Raw genomic sequence first — 23,585 nt, 5'->3', positions numbered from 1 at the left:
ACACTGGCTACGCCGGGGATGCCCGAAGCTCTCCTGAGCAGCCTCTGCCATTCTTCCAAAGCTCTCCCGAGCAGCCGAACGTTTCCTGTTTCCCCTGCCTGTGCTGGGAAATGGGACCAGAGAAGAAGACGGGTGGAGGCCGGGAACGGGCCCAGGTGAGTTAACAGTTTTTTTTTTTCAAATGGTCGCCCCATATGGGGGGGATGTGGCCATTTTTGAGCCCCTCCACCATATGGGGCAACCATACCCGGCGTATAAGACGACTCCCAAATTCTGACAAGATTTTTTGGGGTTAAAAAGTCGTCTTATACGCCAGAAAATATGGTATATATATGTACAAATACATACTTAAAGAGGTTGTCAATGAAAAATCTACAGGATAGGGGAAAAGTAGGACATCGCAGGGGGTCCGACCTCGGTACATCCCGGTGACCTCTGTATCAGGCCCCATCGGCTCTGTTATGAATAGAGCCACAGGTCTATTCATTCCAATGGAGAGACAGAAAGAGTTGAGTAAGGGTCCTATTCCACCAGCCGAGCAGGGCCCGATCAACGGTGTAAACGATCGCTGATCTGCTAGATCGGCGCTCGTTTACTGGGCCTATTCCACGGCCTGATGATCATTGAGCGAGGGCTGCAGGGACATTTTTACCGATGTCTTTGCAGCCCTTGCAGCATACATTACCTGGCAGGACGTCTCCTCCGCTCTGTCTTCCTTCCCGGGTCCCGCGGCGCACCATCAACTCCGGTACGGCCTGTCTGAGCTGTCAGACCGCTCAGCCAATCACTGGCCTCAGCGGTCCTGGCCTGTGATTGGCTGAGTGGTCTGACAGTTCAGTCAGGATGCTCTGGAGCTGCTGATGCTGTGCCGCGGGACCCAGGGAGGAAGACGGAGCGGAGGACAAGTCCTGCCAGGTAATGTATGCTGCTTCTCAAAACGTCGGCCGTCCGCCGCACACCGCTATTTCACTGTATCGATGCGTAGTGGGGGACCAATAATTTTAGGTCTGGCCCTAAATAAACAATCAGCCGATGACACGATCATCGGCTGATCGTTTTCTCTATTCCACGCAATAGTCGGCCGAATTGGGCCGATTCGGCCGATTATCGCTCCCGTAGAATAGGCCCCTAAGCCGGAAGATTGATTTACTTGTCTCTTTCCATCGGCTCCATAAGAATGAATAGAGCTGAAGGTTGCATACCGGACCCGTGGCTCTTTTCATAACAGAGTCGGCAGGGCCTGATACGGAGATCAGTGGGGGTACAGAGGTCGGACCCCTGTGACCTCCTACTTTTCCCCTATCCTGTGTATAGGGAAAAGGGGAATCTTTCATGGACAACCTCTTAAAAGCAAATGTACCACTGGTCCATTGCTTTTCTGATATTCACATGGATGGAGTGATGCCAGGTTCCTCCATACGCCACTGTTACTGGGCACTGGCCGGGGGTGAAGCACTGTAGGCAGGCCCTCTATTGATTCTAATGGAGTCATGTCATAGAGGGGGAGGGGTTTCCTTCCACTGGGAGCGGGCTGGCCCCCAGTGCTTCACCCCTGTCTTGCGCCATACGCGGGAACCAAGCACCAGCATTCCCGCACCAGCGGCGCTCTATCCATGTGAATATCTGAAAAGCGATGTATCACCAGTACATTCACTTTAAATTTTCCCAAATCCTTGTATAGGCCAGCTAGATATTGTTGGTCATTACTGGTTCCATTGTATAATTATTTTTTTTAATTATCTTCACCATTGTATAAGCTACTTACCTTACTTATTCCAATGAAAAAAATCATCCATAACATTACATAAGTTTTTAGACCTAACTTAACTTAACACTCTAATTGTAATCATCGTCACCCCTTATATATTATTCACATTTGAAATCAATATTTATTAGTTTTTTTTGCACGGCTGTGTATAGAATATATAGAATAAAATGTTTAGAATAGAATTTTTGAATTAGAATTTTTGTTAGAGAAGAAAAAATATATTTATAATTCTTTATCTATAAATGTTAATGAAACACAAAAATATAAAATAGTAAAATACATTGGATATCGCATCAATGTGTTCAACCTCTTTTTTTTAACCAGTTAAATACACAGGTTAAGTAGAGAACAGTACAACAATTTTGCAATTCAAACAAAAAACATACTCAAACCGTGTTGTTAGGAAAAAAAATTACTACTGTAGCTCTACTATACTTTAGTGATAAAGTATGGGCGAATGCAATTTTTTTCGGGGTTTTATTTCATTTAATTAATAAAATATAATGGGTTTTAATGGATCAAGTTGGTTTATGATATATATGAACACCTTCAGATCTCCGATTTCAAGAATTCGCCCATACAGGTTATGACGGCTAAAGAGAGAAATGACAAAATGACCAAGGTGCTCTGCAGCGATCAGTGATCAGACCTATCATCTGCAATTTTGCCCTATAGGTAGCATCACAATGTTGATTTTTCAGCAGAGTCATTTCTGTTTCTGGAGTTGTCTTGGAGCAATTTAAAAAATATATATTTTTAAAGTCTTTGTTTCTGTAAAAAATGTGCAATTTCAGTTTACAAAATACCACTTTAAAGGATGAAATACCTTTCTTTTCCTGCAATAGATGCTTGTGAAACACCACTAATATCTTGGGGGATATCACTAAAGTGCACCCCAATGAGGATTCATGCACATGAATGCAATCTTATTTACAGTGACACTGCTGAAAAATCTGTGATTCTGCCCTAATTGAGAAATATATCATTAAATGAATCATTTAAAAAGGCGGAGTTGCTATTAGAAATATACTAAGAAATTTTTAAAATAGTTAATTGAAATGGAATTGATATTTCCTTTAGACATGGGAATGCTGCAAACCTATCTAGACTATTGGGAATTTATACAATCAAGAAGTATGGGCTGTAATGGTCACATGTTGGGTTCTAGGGTACATGAAGAGCAATGTAGAATCCTGGGGTTATCCAGGATCAGAAAAATATTAACAGTGGTGTTGAGCGGATCTGTTAAAATGTTCGTGCTTGGCAGCGTAATGCAAACCTGAGCATTCAACGTTTTATTCCCTGTGGCTGCAAAAGTTGGATGCCACCCTCGGACTATGGCAGTATTCATGTTTTCCTGGTTTCCCTTTGTGGGACATCCAGCTTCTGAAGCCACTGGGAATCAAACATTGTGCATTTGGGATTGGATAACGTTGCCGAAACTGAATATTTTGAACAATCCACTCAACACATTTAACAGTAATACATGGCTCCAACTGCTGGTGTGATGCTTTGGGGAGACATTGCCTACCACAGTAGGTCATTTGCGATAGCTCAGCAGTGTATGCCGGACATCCTGTGGTCATGTGTTTTCTTTCAACTGGCTTTTCCAGCAGGAAAAGGGTCACCCACACATAGCTAGGGTTTCCCCTAGATGTCTCCACCAGATGTCTACACTTTCTCGGCCTATGCGTTTACCATAATTATCACCAATCGAGTATTTATAGGACCAGCTGGGATGTCAACTTTGACAACTGAGTGTGCAAAATCTACACTCGGGACTGCAACATCTGTGGCAAATGTGTTATAGGATCGCATATGAAACCTGTATGCTTCCATTTCTCGTCTTTAATCCAGGGGTATTAAAGCAACTTCTCTACACTTTTGTACAGTTTTCCCCAATAAACGTATCCGTTCACTCAAAGGCTATGTTCACACAACGATTTCGGTTGTTATCTGATACTTTGCTTTGACTACCAAATAACAGCCGTGGTTTAACATGTTCCAGCAGCCATCATTGCAGTGAGAGGCGTTGGAACATTATTCTAGTCAAAGTCAAAGATGGCCCTTTTGGATGTATCTAAAGTTCCATTGATGTGTGAACAACTTACAATAACATCCGCAGTTCATCTAATAACGGCCCGTGAATTAATGACGCAAGCATTAATTTGACTGCTACTGCGAACATTGGCCGCTATTTTATAAAATTGTGTATACCAATGGCCATTGTTTCCATAGACTTCAATGGAAATTTTTGAAGAATGAAAACAATGGCCGTCATTTTAAATTCAATTGGCAGCCATTATTTTACAGCATGTCAACATGGCCTAATATTGTTATTTTTATTCTTTTCAATTTTTGCAGTCAGAATACAGATGAATCTCCTATCAGGGTCCTCCTATGGCTAAAGGAAACATGTCTGATTTTAGAGGATTCACAATATGCAGCATGTGATTCCCTATTATATTTCTTAACAGCACTCCAAGGCTTTGTGTAAGCTGCAGGCAAGATTTTGCAAATGATAGACATAAGGCTTTACAGGTTTTGCATCATTCATATAATGGCACATTTGTGTGGTGCAACAAGAATGAGATGATAAGTTACTTTTGTGTCATAATAATAGATGATCACTATCAAATATCTAATCGGACAAGAGTGACGTTTCTGTAATGCTGCTGAATGAACTTTACAAAGCTGTAACAGACACAGTATTGTGTTAGCAATAAAAATCCTGTCTGGATCTTATTAAAAAAAAAAGCAAATAGCTTGCTATCACAATCAGAATTTGGGCTCTAAGTTCAATTCAGCAGACACATGCAGTGAATGTCCATTCCATAAACAATATACCTTGAAGGAAAACATCCAGAGAAGCTTTTGTTGTATAGATAAGAAAAAAAATCAGACTTTAGGAGAAAAAAAAGAACATAAAATCCATAATAAAAAAAAATGAAGAGCAGTTTTCAATAGATGAAAAGGGGAGGCAAAATTAAGTAAAAGTTTTATTATTATTTAAGGTGCTATTCATAATAAGAGAACACTTACAGTGGTTTTCCAGGAATACATATTGATAGCCAATACTTAAAGGGAATGTGTCAACTTAAAACAACTTACTGTTGGAATTAAGTTTTTATGTTACACAATTTATTTATTTTTTTAAATTTGGTGTTTTTTTTTCCTTTATTTTCCATTTGACTACTTAAAAAGAATCCTATTCTCACTGCTAGTAGACAAACCCTCCACTCCACACTGGGTAACACTGAGCGTAGGTCCAGATAGACAGATGATAAATAGGGTAGTAAATGCTAGTAAATTATCAAAATAGACACAATACATAAAACGTTTTGAAATCTGTTGCGAGTGTTGTGCCTACAACCTTCAACAGCTCTTTTACGTTTCTGTGTATATCTCTGAGTTACACTATGAAGCGCAGTTCTTCTTTGTATTTTCACCACTAAGCCTAAAACTGAGCTGTGACTTCCTGTTTTGCCTGTGATGATAAGGAAGAGGCTGATGTAAAGTGTTCTGTACAGCAGTGCATTGAAAGTTGCCACCAGTAGATAGAGACAATAACAGATGAAGCTCACAGCTCAGCCTCCTCTTCCTTGTAAAATTACCTCTCTACAGGTCACAGAGTATGCCCAATGACATTTTCTTTAAATATCAATGGGACATTGTCTATCTATTTTTGCTTTCTGTAAAGCAAATGTATTGATATCTGCTAGAAAGATAGCTGCTCTTGTAACAGGAGAAAAAAAATAGTTCAGAATATAGAATCAGATTCAAAAGGAAGAGCATGTGTTAAGTAAAAAATAAATAATATAAATTTTTCCCTTTAAGATACGCCATGATTGGGGATCTAAGACCTGTGACCCCAACTTATGTTTTATACAAGCACAGCAGTTGCTTTTTGCTTGTGCAGCTCCAGCTAGTACTGCAGTTAAAGGGGTTATCCAGCGCTACAAAAACATAACCACTTCCCCCCTACTGTTGGACCAAAAGTCCGAGCAGTTCGCTCATCTCTACACACGATGTAATCCACGTGGATAACTTCCAGCGGAATCCGCTGCTCGACACCCCTCCCCCCATCCCCGCACGCATGCTCCGGCTAGAAGTTCTGCAAGGGCGGAACCCTCTGGAACTTATCTGCTCAATACAAATCAAATATTTTCATATACAGTACCTCCTTGCCTAGATTTCATATCTACAACCCCCAAATCTGCTATATTGTTTGGAATTGATCAGTTTAGTGATTTTTTTAATTTGGTTGGGACAATCATCACTAAATGGGACACAGATATACAGTTGTATAAATCTATTTAAATCAGATATGAAGCAGCTGAAATGTCGGCCCAGCACTGGCTGAATGATGATATCATTGAGTAGTCTGAACTAGGCACTAGAGTGTCTGGTGGTGGAGGACCAGAACAATATGATGGCCTAACAATAAGTAGCGGTACCAAGGAGGCACAATGGGCACAGAAGAGGTCTATTAAAATGTAGGGGTGAAAGGGGACCTAATAAAGTACAGGGGCATAGAAAGGAGCCTAATAATGTCTGAGTGTGCCTCCTGCTCAATGAAAACGGGAAGCAGCAATATATAGGGCATCGCTATTTACTATACTGAGAGGAGAACCTGCTCCTCTTGTGGGGTGTTGAGAATATACTTATTACCACAAGCTCCTTTGAGGTCTGGACAAGTGTTCTTTGTGCGGCCCCCTAGAGGAACACCTGGTAGAGCTTTAGTGATCACTAAATCTAAATGGTCACTAGAATCTGTACAGGAAGGGCCTGGCAACAGAAGGAGGAAGTGGTACAGTAAGTGTCTTCACAATAGGTCTCTGGGGCTGAGCTGCAAAGCATATAGAGTATCTAAAGTAAATAACAAAAACATTATTTATTGCCAGTATTGGTATACAGCACAGCACATCGACTTTGAAACTTTGATGGATGGCAAGTAAGGATTCATTCTTAATTTATTAATTCCAGAATCTAGTAACATTATTTCCTTTTTTTTTCAGTTTTGCATGACTGTTTTTTAAACACTTCTATAGGGGTGTGTTCACATGCTTAGTTTTTTTTTACTGTAGTTAAAAGCAAATTAATGTAATAGCTAATAGTTTTTAGAGTGCACTATTGGATGCAACAATGATACAATGGAAAATCTCTTGTGGCCAGAGCCAGAATCCTGGCTGCAGCCATAAGGAGACTGGTACAGCAGAGAGCCAATGGCTGCTTGCTCTCTCAATCCACTGTATTCAATATAAGGTCCCATTAGGAGCCCTTATGGTTAAATACATAGGTGCAGGAGCAGACTAACTTCTGCTTAACCCCTTATGTACTGCAGTAAGTGACCCAATGTTCAGAAGACAAGGAGATCTCTGCTTTACTGCTGATGCACTGATAACCACTTACCTCTGCATGAAGCTCTGCACATTTTCCTACTTGATTGCAGCAGCCAGAGAACAGAGGTCAGGGATTATCAGATCAGTGAAGTAGAGATCGCTTTGTCTTCTGCTTGTTAACTTTTTTTTTGTGTTGCAGCATGTAAACATTGGGTCACTTACACACTGCAGTACATAAGGGGTTAAAGTGACTCTGTACCCACAATCTGCCCAAACAGCTTGTACCTCCTGATAGCTGCTTTTAATCCAAAGTCTGTCCTGGGGTCCGTTCGGCAGGTGATGCAGTTATTGTCCTAAAAACAACTTTTAAACTAGCTGCCCTGTGCCAAACTGGCGTGGCCTAGAGTATCTGTGCCCTTACTTTGCACCACCCCTCTGCCCATCCTTCCCACTCTCTTTATCATTAGAAATGCCCCTGGCAGGATTTTGCCTATTCCTCTGCAGTGAACACTACACAGGTGCCTTAACGATCCAGCCCATGTATCGTGTTCTAACAGCTGATGAATAGGAGACAATCTGCCTGGAGCATTCCTAATGATGAAGAGAGTGGGGAGGTGGGATGGAGAGGGCGTGTCAGCCTAATGCACAGACACTCTAGGCCACGCCAGTTTGGTACAGGGCTGCAAGTTTAAAAGTTGTTTCTTAGGACAATAACGGCATCACCCATGGACCCCAGGACAGATCTTGGATTAAAAGCAGCTATAGGAAGGTACAAGTGGTTTGGGGGGGACAGATTGTGGGTACAGAGTCGCTTTAAGAAGAAGGACACAGGGCGGCCCTTACCTTCTCCTCCTGGGTCCCCCTGCTGCATGGGCCCCATAGCAGCTGCCCACCCTGCCTCTCTGGTAGCTATGCCACTGAATTTAATTTAAAACACAGAAAGGCTATGTTCACTTTAAAACATAGAAAGGCTATGTTCATACACTGTTGCAACTGAGTGGATGGCCATCATTTCACGGCAAATAACAGCCATTGTTTTAAAATAACGGCAATTATTTGCCAATAAATGACAGCCATCCTCTCAATTTCAACAGTGTGTGAACAAAGCCTTTCTGTCTTTTCAATCCACTCCTGGTTTTGGTTGCAAAATACTGACCAAAATAATGAACCAAAATACTGTGTGGGAACATAGCCTTAAATAGAAAAAGCAGACGCCTTTTTTTTTTTTTTTTTTTTAACCTAGTGTGAACATAGCCCTAGGAACTCTTTATGCCCAATACATGATCTATGCTTAGAGTTCTACAACCTACATTTTACAAAATACTACTAATAATGAAATATTTTATAACTGAGATTTGGCTGGTGTTATCACTGTCTTTAGTTACCAGCTGCTCTTGAATCCAAAAAGACAGGTTGCTTCGTATGCATTTCTTGCAGATCCATATTTTTTAAAATTGTATCTGTCATTATTAAAAGCTCCTGTCACTACTAAAACAAAAAGACAGAAATGCTCTCTTTTGGCATCCAACAGCATTTGTTAGCTCTTCTCAAAGAGCTGAGTACAGAAATTATGTTATGCAGACTTTTCTAACTTCACCTTAGAGCTTGGCCGATGGCTTCTGTTATAGCCAAGATAAGGACTACCATACTTGGACTCCTATTGATCAAATTATTGGACAATTTTAAGATGCATGCATATACACCTACAGGCTATGTTCACACACCGTCAAAATGACAGCTGTCATTTAACAGCAAATAAAGGCCAATATTTTATAATTATTCATGATGCGTAAACATAGCCCAAGTATGCAATATGCTGTCTATATTGTGTATGCAAGTGTCCAGATTAGGGTTTGTTGACCTGTCCTGGGGTTAGGCCATCAAGAAGAAAGTCCCAGAAAACCCCTTTTAAACTATGTTCTTACTTTGGAATCATAGTGGGGGATCGTTAAATACAATAAAAGGCTGCTATTAAAGATCATGTTTATTAGCCAAGAGTGGATCCAACATGAAGCAGATGTATAAGTCCTTTCAAAGCCCTGTTATTTATTATTTGCATTTAAATACTAGACAAAAGGAAGGGAGATGTACAGTATCTGCTATGTGTCTGAGCGTTTTTGTGAGACAACAAAAGAAGAGGCAGCAGAAGAGATACAACTGATTCTCATTCTATTAAGTGGAGTGCATCCATTCAACAAAGAGAAAAAAAATGAAAGTGAATTTGAAGCAATTAAATGAGATTTTCCAAAACTATTTACATGCTGCTTGCATGTTCCACAAAGATTTTCTAATCCGTGGCATACTTATTTGGTTTTGGAAGTGGTGTGCGTTTTCTCATATTTCACTTTCTGGGTGGACTCCCTCACCCCAGTGGTATAAACTAGAATGTATTTGCTGTATACTTACTGGATTCTTTTTCTTCTTCTCTTTGTCCTTACTTGGCTTCCTGTTACTGACAAAGTAATGAAGTGTTCCATATTCCACCAGGGCAGAAAATACAAAGATGAAGCAGACAGAGACAAATAGGTCCATTGCTGTCACGTAGGACACCTTAGGCAATGATTTCCGAGCAATAGTACTGAGGGTGGTCATTGTGAGGACAGTTGTGATTCCTAAGATAAGAATGAACGTTTATTCGAAACAATATAAAGCTGGTACATGGAATTGCAGAATTAACAGCATAACACCTAAAACCTAAGAGCAATATCTATAGATAACCCTGTGAAAACACTCATATAGCAGATTTTATAAGGATGTGCTAAAATGTGTGTGTGTGAGTGTGTGTGTGTGTGTGTGTGTGTGTGTGTGTGTGTGTGTGTGATGTGTGGGGGGTTTTGCCTAAAAGCTAAAAGGTTTGCATTAAGGGTAAGAAATATAAGTAAGATTTTTTTTTGTTTACAATTGAAAGGAATGGATTTTACATTTTATTTGATTCCATTAATTAAAGGGGTTCTCCAAAGGAAAAAAAAAGTTTTCGAATCAACTGGGGTCAGAAAGTTAAGACACACACACACACACACACAACACTAAAGCTCTCCTAGGGGCTGTTGACATGAACACACACACACTCCCTTCCTGTATTGTCGGTGGCAATAGTACAGCGGGGTATATGTGCTTTAGGGTAGCTACAATGAACAGGATTTGTCAATTAAATGTCAAAAGATATTCACTGGGAATAATAGACTACAGCCCATTTCCCTGAGAACAGAGAGCTGCAAGGAAGTGACATACATAGCTTTATGTTATCTGTGCATGTAGTACAGAGAATCACTTTAGGATCAAATTTAGGCCCCAAGCAGTACAATAAAGCTGTCATTAAGTAATGTGCACTCTCTCTCTCTCTCTCTCTCTCTCTCTCTCTGTCTCGGTTGAAAGAGTATTTATAGACAGGCTTATTCCCTATAAAAGACCCATGTATGAGAAAACACCAACTGCTCGCATCTTTTGTGTGGCCAATAAAATTATTGTCATTGTCCGCTCTTTGCCCTGTGTAAAGAATGGTCAACAATAAGGAAATGTGGAAGTTAAAGGCAGCATGAATGATTGCTGGATTGTTTGTGCAGCCTGACCATGCGATTGGTTGAGCCCTGTGAAGGTTCAGTAAACAAGTGCAGATCACTTATGTAAAAGCCACTGAAAACAACAAGATCAGTCCGTTCTGTGGGTTTCAGTGGCCAGTATGAAACCTGCAACATTATTTTTTCTTTATGGCTTATAATTAGTGTTGGAAGAATTGGCTATTGGATGGAATTCAGGTTTGATAGAAGTTTGGATTCATACGGGAGTCTCTGTTCCTGTTGGTACTGAGAAATAGGGTAAACACTCTACTCCATGTCCCTCTGCTGAGTTAAGTATAAGCAGTGATGCGTGATGCATACAGTATTGTTTCTTAGCTGTTGGGGCTCTGTACATATTCATTGGGCCAGGCACAAAGCATACAGTGTTGTCACTTAGGGCCCTAGGGGCGATTATTGTGCGAAAAATTGTTTAAACAATAATCGTCCTGTGTAATTGCAGGCAACAATTGAATTTTTTTTTGCTGGGATCAGATGTAGTAAACTATCCGTAGTAACAATCGGAACTTATGACTATCGGTCTGTGTAATAAGGTGAACAATTTCAGGTTAACCATAAACAATCTCTTTTGCGATTGTTTATCGTTAGTTGTTAATCGTTAAAAATCGCTTCACCCAATAGGACACTAAATGTATAGGAGAAGAAACTCCTTTTTGCTGCCATTGTTTTAAATTATGATAAACAGAGAAACGATCCAAGCAATCCTTTGGTGCCCGGATTTGTATCTGGCCAGTGCGTGCATACGATCCACAAGGAAAACTGGTAATTCGGCACTTGCAAAAAACAATGCTTTATTTCCAAATATGAAGCGATAAAGAGGTAGTGTGAGTTCTACTGCCAGTAACCAGTCGAGGTTAACCTTTGATGCCCTGTACCCCAAGGGTGGAAATGGTCACAAAGAAGAAAACAAATAAGGTCCTCTAAACTAGTTATATAGAATTGAATATGCAAATCAACTAGGGATGGTCCGAACCTAGTTAGGTTCGGGTTCGTACGAACCCGAACCCTCTGTAACGCTTCCCGCTGTCTGCCCGCTCCATGGAGCGGGCGGATCCAGCGGGAGGACCGCCTGGAAAACTGGGATACAGCCACAGCCATAGGCTGTATCCCAGTTTTCCAGGCGTTACTCCCGCTGTATCTGCCCGCTCCACGGAGCGGGCAAACAGCGGGAATCTGATGCCGAGCGTTCGGGTTCATACGAACCCGAACCTCGGCAGGTTCGGACCATCCCTAGAATCAACATATGAAATATAGAAACGAAAAGTTATGGTATAAAATGTAGAAATAGATTTATTATGCACATGCAGACAACATAAAATGCCTAAACAAGGGTTAATCTGGTACCAGAAACTAGTAATAAGGTATATATAAATGGTCTATTGCATAGGACCAGAAGGATAAAACATAGAAAAGTAAAAAATATAAAGTTAAAACATAGAAAAATAGGACTTAAAAAACAGCAAAACAAAGGTTCTGTGTGGGTTAAAAGAAAAAAGGAAAAAGCAAGGCAGATTGACCGTTGTTGAGTCTGCAGGTGGGCAGTTATTTCTCTTCAATGAGAAGGTAATTGATTTGATCAGGAGTAGTTCATGGAGTTGTAAACAACTACTCCTGATCGAATCAATTACCTTCTCATTGAAGAGAAATAAGTGACTATGCAAATCCAAACCACTGCCCACCTGCAGACTCGACAACTTTGCTTTTTCCTTTTTTCTTTTAACCCACACAGAGCCCTATATTTTTTTAAGTCCTATTTTTCTATGTTTTAACTTTATATTTTTTACTTTTCTATCTTTTATCCTTCTTGTCCTATGCAATAGACCATTTATATATACCTTATTACTAGTTTCTGGTACCAGATTAACCCTTTTTAGGCATTTTATGTTGTCTGCATGTGCATAATAAATCTATTTCTACATTTTATACCATAACATTTTGTTTCTATATTTCATATGTTGATTTGCATATTCAATTCTATATAACTAGTTTAGAGGACCTTATTTGTTTTCTTCTTTGCGATTATTTTCAAATATGCAGTGAGTACAAAAATACTTTAGTGCAGTGGGGTCACTGCACTAAGGTGTTTTTGTACTTTCTGCATATTTGTTAATAAATTATTCTTCTTTGCAAGTTCTGGATTACCTTTTTTATTGTTTTAGAATGCCATAGAAACTACTTATAGGAGCAGGGACACCTATCAAACACAGGAGTCCCTGCTCCCTCATTTCTAAACATTAAGCAAAGTGATAACTATGCAGGACCTAGAAATCCATGGAGCTCAGGGACCATGATTGCTCCCATTATCATTCAATACACTACCTGTTACATTTTTTGCTTTACTGCCATATCCACAGAATTAGAACACAAGCCCCTAGGCATCATTACATCTGAATGTAAGTGTGAGTGTGACACTGCGCCCTACCTCCCAACATAGCATGGGGGAAACTATATCCAGACTACCACGTCACCCAACATTATTACCATGTTTCCTACTAGATCATACAAGCAGTGTGGCTACTGTACAGCATTAACAAATACTGATAAAGTTTATGTTCGTCTATTAAACAAGAAACATATAATTACCTAGAGATGTCCTAGCTGGGACCGCATCTTTGTTAATCCAAAAGGACACCCAAGACAGAACAACAATAAGGGTGCAAGGTATGTATGTTTGTATGGTGAAATAACCCATTCTTCTTGCTAGATCAAAGTACACGGTCATGACAACATAGTCTCCTGTATAAAGAAAAAAATAATAATAATTATAACAATACTAGCATGAGAATAAAATTGTGCATATAAATAAACATTGTTTTTTAGCACAGTCATAGATCTTAAATGGTTTTATTTTACATTATAATGAAGTATTGGCCCAGAGGCTGGTATGTGAGAAAAAAGCACACCTAGAATATAAATATATTCTTATCCTACTTCTGTGTATTGACTTTAAAGGAGAACTCTGGCTGTCTGGGGGAAAAAAAATACTGGCATTTTATATTCACCATCCCTCCAGTGATAATCGCCTATTGAATCTACCACCAACCATGTCCTTCTCAGCCAATCAGAGCTGAGCAATCTGGAAGCCATGTGATGCGCTCCAGCCAATGAAAAAGCTGCTGGTATGCAAGTGCACCAATAGCCTTTTCTCTCCCATTCACTTCACGCCAAGGAGCAAGAAGACCAGCGGACGTAGTCAGCAGTTATTAGGTATCTATTCGGGGGAAAGGGGGGAACGGGGCCAGTTAGCTCATTTACATACATTACAAAGTTGTATGACTTTATAATATGTGGTAAATAAGCAGAAAAAGTAAAACACTGGAGTCCTCCTTTAAGGTTTGCATCGAAGGAACTATGAAAGACCTAGACATCTTAGCTAGCAAGTGTTTTCTAATGAGAAGAAGCAGTTATTCTATAACAAAGCCACCTCTTATTCCTGAATGAGACATGCAATGTTTGAGGCTATTATTGCACTGCTTATTCACAACACTCAGAAAGCACTGTATAGAAGAAATAGGTATAAGAAATACTTTATTCAAGCCTGTACGCTTAAGCATTGGGCCCAGGGCCGGACTGGCTATAGGGCAATTCTGGCAAATGCCTCCTCCGTGCCCGCTACCCGGCTACATCTTCTGACTGTGAGAACGCTGCGCCGCACGCTCTAATGTGCAGCTTAGTTACCAGCAGGGCCGGCCTTAGGGGTGTGCAGTAGTGCAGCCGCACAGGGCTCTGTGCACTCCCAGCAGGAAGGGAGCGCCACCTGTGTCCCCCTGAGCCCATAGATCCGGCCCTGCCTCTGCACAGCAGCCTTGCTGAAAGACAGCAAGGAAGAAGCCCTTCTCCCCTGTACATGTGACTGCAGCCTGGCCCCATCCCCCGCTCCCCACAACGTCTCCCGGCTCACAGATGCCCATAACCCCGCCCCTTCTCCCCACGGAGACACCAGCAGTGTGATCCTCCGCTCTACCTCCTCATGGGCAGAGACATCTTCCACTGATCCTTCTGTGTGACTGTGAGTATATATGTCTATCTCTGTGTTTACGTCTGTGTGTTAGTGGAGTTTGTGTGTGCTCTGTGTGTGTTAGGGCTCTGTGTGGTAGGACAACAACTCCCAGCATGCTGTGTGGTAGGACAACTCCCAGCATGCCCCTGTGTGGCTGTGTGTGGTAGGACAACAACTCCCAGCATGCTCTTGTGTGGCTGTGTGTGGTAAGACAACTCCTCCCAGCATGCTCTTGTGTGGCTGTGTGTGGTAGGACAACAACTCCCAGCATGCTCCTGTGTGGCTGTGTGTGGTAGGACAAGAACTCCCAGCATGCTCCTGTGTGGCAGGACAACAACTCCCAGCATGCTCCTGTGTGGCTGTGTGTGGTAGGACAACAACTCCCAGCATGCTCCTGTGTGGCTGTGTGTGGACAACAACTCCCAGCATGCTCCTGTGTGGTGTGTATGTGTATATGTGACTGTATGTGTGTCTGTGTTTGCAGGATATACAGTATATACTGTGTGTCTGTATGTGTCTGTGTAAGCAGTATATACACTGTGGGAGAGATTTATTAAACATGGTGTAAAGTGAAAGTGAAACTGATTCAGTTGCCCCTAGCATTCCAATGAAAGGTGGAATCTGATTGGTTGCTAGGGGCAACTAAGCCAGTTTCACTTTACACCATGTTTGATAAATCTCCCCCTGTGTGTCTGTATGTGTATATCTATCTGTGTAAGCAGTATATACAGTGTGTGTCTCCAAGAGATAGGCTTGGGATGGCTACAATCAATGGCGCCAAAAGAATATTCTGCACAGGGCGCCATCTACCCTAAGGCCGGCCCTGGTTACCAGGCAGCCGTCGGTCTCATGTCTGGCCCGCCCACTGTGAAGTCACATGCCTACATCTCCTCTACGCTTCCCTCACATCCCCAGCACTGGCCTTAAGTCCCCAGCACTGCCCCGCGTTCCCATGAGCCCCCTCTTCTCCCCAGTGCCCCCCCTGATCCTGTTCCCGGCGGCCGCCATTAGCTGATTCCTACCTGGCCTGTGTGGTGGAGCAGTACTAGGAGCGAGCAGAGCTTGTACAGAGAGGCAGCCAGCAGGTAGTAAAAATAAGCAAGTATAAATGAAAAAAACTGTAGTATGGAAGCTGGGCCCCTACCCCTGGGATTAAAACAAATATGATTATAATAAAAGTTGTGAACTACACCTCCCAGCATGCCCTGACACTGTCAGTTATATATTTTGTAGGGAGAACTATAACTCCCAGCAGTTACTGAAGGTATATAGCTGTCAGGGCATGCTAGGAGTTGTAGTTGACAATCTATGGGGTTGGGTGTAAATTTTTTTTATTCATGTAAAATGAATTCTCCAGAACTATGTAACACCCAACCCCATAGATTGGGAACTACAAATCCCTTCATGCCCTGGCAGCTATAAGCTTTCAGGAACTGCTGGGAGTTGTAGTTCTCCCCCCCCCCCAAAAAAAAAAAAAGATTTTGTAGGGAGAACTATAACTCTCAGCAGTTACTGAAGGTATATAGCTCTCAGGGCATAGATTGGGAACTACAACTCCCAGTTTGCCTTGACAGCTATAAACCTTCAGGAACTGCTAGGAGTTGTAGTTCTCCCTACAAAACACAGGAGTATGTATTTTATTGTGAGAACTACAACTCCCAACAGTTCATGAAGGTCTATAGCTGACAGGGCATGATGGGAGTTGTAGTTCCCAATCTATAGGGTTGGGTGTACCATATTTCTGGGGTGTTCATTTTACATGAAAAAAAAACCCAACCCCATAGATTACAAAATACAACTCCCAGTATGCCCTGGCAGCTGTATACCTTTAGGAACACACTACACTGGCAGGGGTTGTGCGTAGCCTTAAAAATGGCTGGATTTTCCCCAAACGCTGTACGGTAAGTGGGCCTATGTACTTTGAAATGCCAGGGCTGATTTTCAGTCCCAGTCCGGCCCTGATTGGGCCTGTGTAATGTTTTGTAGTAGACAGAAAAAAATGAAAGAAGAAAACACATTTATTAGGGCTGGGAATTGTGTCAAAGAGGCGGGACCTATTGTTCTCCGCACCCTAGCACCACTTTGCTTCAATGTGGTGTATACCTGGCCCTTGCATAATCAGCAACCTACACTGTGCATAAAGCACATTGGGGTGCAGTGGTGCTAGGGCTTAGGGAATGATAGGCTCTGCCACTTTGACACTATTCACATAAAAAAAATATAAGGATTGGAAAGCTTTCAGGAGGTGACAGATTGACTTTAAGGCTGGTGCACATGATTACGATGACATGTGCTATATAATAGAGCTATATAGAGCTACATGGTGGTAATGTGTAATAATTATGCAATCCAAACCAAGAATGGTAAAATGACATGGAGGAAGTTACACTTACACACATTTCATTATTTTCTATAAGGGGATAACAAATAGTCCTTATTAATAGGTAATGTGTCTATTAATAGGTAAACTGTTCTGATGACTTAGCACAGACTGTAAAAGATAAAAAAAAAAAAACAAAAGCTATTAGTGTCTGTCTGGTCTCTAAGAAATAAGGTCACCTAAGAACCTAAATCCCCTTTTCTTTCCATGTCGGAAACAAAGAAATAAGACACAGAGGAATCCCAGTGACGGAGAAGAAGGAAACAGGTGGTATGGAGGAGGAGGGGTGTAAGTATGTGAATGACCGAGAGACAGTAAACATCTTCTGTCAGAACAAGGAAACATAAAGAAAAGGGGATTACATGTATCCTGAAAACAGCTTAACCTGCACAAAGCTTTATATAATTTAGGTCATTTGCCAACAGGAAGCAGATTTCTGGCATTGTACTGTATATGGTACTGTGTCTATTTTTTCCAGGACACCAATAAAGTGGGAAGTGAAATCCTGATACGAAAGATACAGACATAAAACTTTTTTTTCTCTTAAAGTTAGAATTTTAGTTCAGACACAATCTGCTGTTTACAACCATGTTTATTGAAAATCATAGTCCAACATAAGGGTTAATAATAGAGATGAGCGAATACGATTTGATCGAGATGGTTTTCGATCGAATATTACGGTATTCAAAAGATTCAAATTCAATCGAGTAGTGTGACGAATATGCGAGAAACATTCGAAAGCCCTCCCATCACACTTTCCGCTTTTTTAAATCCAATCACCATGCAGGGAGGCCATTAAGGGACCCTGGGGGTACGGATGCAGCGCGAAAACGGCGTCTACCCATGGCTGAACCACATGACCTCGAATATTTGATAATTGGCTTCCGCCTCTCGACCTCAGATGCGCTTTCAACCTAGCCAGGGAGAGATCTTCGAGCAGGGAGAGATAGGTTTTACTAGCGTTTTGGTTAGGCAGGATTACTACTGAACCCAAAAGTCCTTTTCAGGGCTAAGATCCAGTGAAAAAGGTCATCTTTGAATCCAAAGCACTTCTCAGTGCTAAGACATAGATAATATAACAGCAGCAGCATCAGCATCAACATCAGCAGCATCAGCAGCTGTATTCATTCCAGTACCCTGTGTGTACAAGTGACTTATAGTGTCCCTGGTTTAGACCACTAAGGGCATGTAAACATTATGCATATTGTGCCAGTTGCCCAGTAAAAGGCACGTGATACCTTATTGTGCCAGTTGCCCAGTAAAAGGCAAGTGATACCTATTGTGCCAGTTGCCCAGTAAAAGGCAAGTGATACCTATTGTGCCAGTTGCCCAGTAAAAGGCAAGTGATACCTATTGTGCCAGTTGCCCAGTAAAAGGCAAGTGATACCTATTGTGCCAGTTGCCCAGTAAAAGGCAAGTGATACCTATTGTGCCAGTTGCCCAGTAAAAGGCAAGTGATACCTATTGTGCCAGTTGCCCAGTAAAAGGCAAGTGATACCTATTGTGCCAGTTGCCCAGTAAAAGGCAAGTGATACCTATTGTGCCAGTTGCTTAGTAAAAGGCACGTGATACCAATTGTGCCAGTTGCCCAGTAAAAGGCACGTAATATCTATTGTGCCAGTTGCCTAATCTCTGCTCTGCTGCGGCCTACCGTTTGCACAGCGTAATGTGTGATATGCACGAATAACGTGACGCTGTACGGATGCACATTGAAATCATAAATGTAACGCTGCGCACAAAATACGAAGGAAATGTGTGAACATTGCCATAAACATTCGTAAAGCGTTCGCAAATATTTCTCCTTTGCAACTGCGGAGAGTGGCATCATACTACGATTTTGGGGTGTTGGTGCACCCAGGCATGCCCCCCCCTGATGTCACAGTGTCATTCCGGAGGTGTTGGCATCGTTTAGGGAGGTTTCATGGGGGACTTGGTGACCTCCAAGTGGTTGAATTTGGATTTCCAAGTGCCTAGAATTTTTTGCCCATAGACTATAATGGGATTGAATATTTGTTCGAATAGTCGAATAATGGTGCCTATTCGATTCGAATTCTCGAAAGTTGAATATTTCACTACTCGCTCATATCTAGTCAATATATCTGGGGCCAGATTTAAGCTAAATTTAAAAACTGTAGTCTGGAACTGTAAACTGTTGTCTAGTAAAGGGGAAGTCCACTCAGGTAAAATACACACTAAATCATCCCCCCTTCTGGAGGCTAACAATTCATTCCATACATGTCATTACCATTTCTGTCCTTTCCCCCAATTTCTGAGCTGCTGCTTTCTGCTGAAGAAACAGAAAGCTGTATTTGAGTTGCTCTCTCTGTCTCCCCCTCCTGCCCCCTCCCTTCCGAGATGATTCCACAGGCTGAACCTGCATTGTTAATCAGAGATTAACAATCTGAGAGTTAATTTTAAGGTCAAGTTACTTGTGACCTTACTGTGATTAACCCTCCTGGACACTGTTAACATGAACTGTCTCGGAAGGGGAGGGGGGCTGAGATGGAGAGAGCTCAAAAAGTTTTCTATGTCTTCAGCAGAAAGCAGCAAGCTCTGAACTGGGGGATGGAGACAGAAGAGGATGACATGTATGAAAGAATTGTTAGTCCCTAGGAGGGGGGATGAGTTGACATGTATTTTACCTGAGTGGAATACCCCTTTAAGAGGTTGTGTGGCGGTTGCTCCATGGTCACTTGCTAGACGGTACTGTGTGACTCCACTACTGTGGTGGCTGGTCGGTGGAGTTTAGCTCAGCCAGGTGGTAGGTTGTCTTGACGCCAGTGCTAACTCAGCACACAGGTATGCTGGCTATACCCTTCTCCAGTGGTCAGTGACCTGCAGGGTTGTGATGGGTCCCTTAGGCGCTTATCATGGTGGTCCGGAGTGGAGTTATGACCCACCCGGATTTTTGGTACCGCCACCCAAAGAAAGGAGGAAATGACCCAAGGACGGTGTAGCTTGTGTGTATGTACTGGTGCAATGATCAATAGCACAGTACAATTTGGTGGACAACTACCCCCATCATACATTTATCCAACTTACTTTAACTGCGATCCTATTACGACTCTGCTGGGAGTTTTTCTATGTCCAAGAGAAGCCAATCACTCGTACGCGGCGGATATCACGTGCTGTGGCCACGGCACGGCGTCTGAAAGACCATACGCTGATTGCCATTCCATCTGGTTGTTTGGCCCTCATGGACTAGACTTTGTGAATACAAGCTATCTATCCGGCCGGATAGCGTAATGAACTGTGAGTAAGATATCTTGGGACATTCATGCTGATTTCGGGCTGATTCCCGACTATAGAGTTTTAGAAAAAATTTTATTCTTATTGCTACTATTGTTTTTTTTATATATCTATTGTTTGTAATTTTATAAATTGTTTACATAGTACCTACAACCATTGTAGTCTTCTCCATGCTCTTTGTGTTTTAGCGTTCTGAGGAGTGTAGAGCATTAGGTCATGAATCCCAACCCAATGTAGTACTGTGCTCTGCCGGAACTTTTAGAAGAAGAAGAATACTTGTGCCCGTGTTTCAACCTTTATCGTTATACCACCTTCTGCCCTGTAGTGTCGAGTTACCCGTCCTATCAGGATGACACAAGCCCCAGTCCTAGTTACCTGAGTTGAGCGAAGTGTCCGAGGGTGTCCCGGTGTAACCTGCGTTGCGAGATAGAGTACGTAGGCTCTTGCTCTATCCAGATCAGTTCCTCTACTTTTAGGATACTGTCCTGCACTGTGTTGAGATATTCACTGCGTGGGTTGGGGTGATCCCTGACTTGCCTTCTCTTTAGTGTTTTAGCACTGCATTGTGAGGATTGTGAGAAAGTGTTGCTTAAAAGAAAGTCTCTGTGTTCTCCATAAGGATACACTACAGATGTTCTGTCCCGGACAGGGAACCTGGCAGAGCCAGGCTCCTGTCTAAGCTCAGCAGGGATGCCTGATCTGTGTGTTCTGCTCCACTGAGAAACAGAAAGGAACTGACTAAGTGTGGGCCTACACTTCCTCTGACCATGTGACAACTTCCTGTGAGTGGTGGAGAAGAGAGTGCGAGAAGAAAGGAGGATAGAGATAGGCAGAAGAAAAGAGTAACTCTCATTGGTGTACAGACCATAGACAAAACAATAACCCTTACATAACTATAGCTGTGCAACAGTTACAAATATACAGACAGTGACCTCTTGTGGTAAAACTCAAATATACACCTTCATTACAACATTGTTTCTTACAGTACAAGGCTTTTGTGAGGGGTGTTCAAACTAGCAACACCTGTGGTGGGACACCACAGTTGTCTGTGTTTAATTTTTTAGGGCCTAGATGGGCTTAAAATATTCATTTATTTTTAAGCCTGTGGACCCTGTTAAAAAAGTTTCTAGTGCTAGATAAACCCTTTAGTCAGACACATGTTTCATGCATTAAATGTTTTTCCTGCTCATAAAAATAAAGTACTGTCTTTAACTTACTGTATTAACTTAAATGGCCATTAAATAGAAAAAAACTTTTGAAAAGTCACAGACATGCCAAAGTTTTGATCAGTTGGGTTCATACCACGACCAATCAAGTGACTGAGACAGCTGCATAATATAAGTCTTGCTTACATAGGCACAGTGTGTGGAGAGAGACGTGCAGCAGTATGCGTCTCTCCCCACTCGTTCTCTAGATTAGTGGCGGCCTTATTGCTCAGACTCTGACAGACAAAAACTTTTGACATGTCACTGACAGGTATGCTTTAAGGTATAATCCTAAAATACTTCTGTAAACATCTACATTTGGGCTATGTTCACACTACGTAAATCTACGGCTGTAGTTCTCGCCGCAGAACTACAGCCGTAGATTTACGGGGTGGAACATAGCATTATCTGCTATGGGATCCTAGCCGGAGCGTACACACATCGTATACGCAAACAACTGACAGGTCCATTATTTGCGGACGGAATTCAATGAATTACGCCCGCAGAAGGACCTGTCAGTTCACACAGTGAAGGCTCCGGCCTCTTGCTTCACTCTGTGCTATGGGAAGCTCTAATGCGGGCGCGCGCTGATGCGCCCGCATCAGAGCTCCACGGAGGAAAGATCATCCGGCCGTGATGATCTGGGCTGAGACCGGCCGTTCCGTGACCCGGCCGGAGTCACGGAACAGCCGGTCTCATACGAAGTGTGAGCATAGCCTTTGAGATGATTGCCCTCTTAGCATGGATTAGAGCCAGTCTTTAGTAAAAATCCTGGACTGCCAAAAGGTGCCATGATTGCCAAAATCTATGATCCAAAGCTTATTTTGGTTAAAGGGGTACTCCGGGACAGACAGCTTACTTTGAAACGGAGCTCAGCCACCGTAAGTCTTACATCATGGCATGGCTGTGTTCCAGCGCCTCCCATCTGTGCTGTGACATCAGCTGCAGAGGGTGTCTCTTCAGGCTTTGCTGCACTCCTCAAACACAGCACTGTACCATATTCTCGCGAGATTACCGCCATGCCTTGACAGCACACTTCCAACGACTGAGCTCCATTCCAAAGTAAGATGACCTGGAGAACCCCTTTAAATTTTAGCAACTGGAAGTGGATTCAGCTTCACTGGCAGAACCAGGGCTTGGTCATTTTTCACAGGAGGCTTTATCTGAAACAGGTAGACTGAGCTAGGTCTATACTTTGTCTTCTCATGTAGCCTTGCAGAACAGAGAGGTTGTGTCTGCTCACTAGCCTGGGCTACACTAGACTAGTTCAAGACTTCTGGGAAGAGAGGGCTAAACTTGGGAAACTCTCCCTTCAGCATATTCTGGTAGCTTGTCAATAAAAATATAATCTGAGGGAAGGTAATGTGACCAAACTGCCATGCATCCTTTTCAAGTGTGGCCAACCAATGGTGGCAGGAAAAAGAAATATTTAGCTCTTGCCCATATTTATACCACAGTGTATGCTGAAATGGCTGTGTAGCGGAAGATCTACACCCAGATTTAGACATTTGGGGAAAGATTCCTCAGGCACATGACAACTCCATACTACAGCAGCTGGGACACCGCATATATTATATTACTTAGCAGGTAAAGGTGTGGCAGTCATTAGATTTTCAATACCCATTCCTTATATATTCATACTTCATCAAGGCAACTTTTATGCGATGTCCCAAATTTATTAGGTTTTCAAGAAATTTATTATGCCTCACTACAAAACAGGAAGTGCCTGCTAAAAAGACATACAATGTACACATTTTTTAAAAAGCGTGAGCCATTAAAGTCAAAATAGTGGTATGAAGTAAGTAGGTATGACTTATGGAAAAGCATTGAACCTGTTTGGAAAGATGCGCCAAACCTTTTTTGTGCCATTGCGAATCCGTTCGGCTCGGTTTCTTACCCTGTCTAAATTTAGGGAGTAATGATAAATCCCCCCCACCCAGGCCTGTATTTAGAGTTCATGCTGCCCTAGGCACCTTGCTTGCTGAGGCGCCCCCCCCCCCCCCCCCCCCGGCACTAGCTGGTTACATGCATGGTATATACCCTGGCACTTGTGTGCCGCTCTGCTT

At 42.2% G+C, this 23,585-nt stretch overlaps 1 protein-coding gene across 1 annotated transcript in view; it reads right to left on the bottom strand.

Annotated features, from left to right (window-relative positions):
* GABRG2 (gamma-aminobutyric acid type A receptor subunit gamma2) overlaps window positions 1-23,585 on the bottom strand; it is a 118,528-nt gene that overhangs the window by 1,010 nt on the left and 93,933 nt on the right. Inside the window, 3 exon segments of the mRNA XM_069954104.1 lie at window positions 4,616-4,639; window positions 9,517-9,722; window positions 13,269-13,421. Coding sequence (XP_069810205.1) covers window positions 4,616-4,639; window positions 9,517-9,722; window positions 13,269-13,421 — 383 coding nt within the window.

This window comes from Dendropsophus ebraccatus, chromosome 1 (assembly GCF_027789765.1).
Source record: "Dendropsophus ebraccatus isolate aDenEbr1 chromosome 1, aDenEbr1.pat, whole genome shotgun sequence".
Classification (NCBI taxonomy): domain Eukaryota; kingdom Metazoa; phylum Chordata; class Amphibia; order Anura; family Hylidae; genus Dendropsophus; species Dendropsophus ebraccatus.
This window is presented reverse-complemented; position numbering and strand designations above follow the sequence as displayed.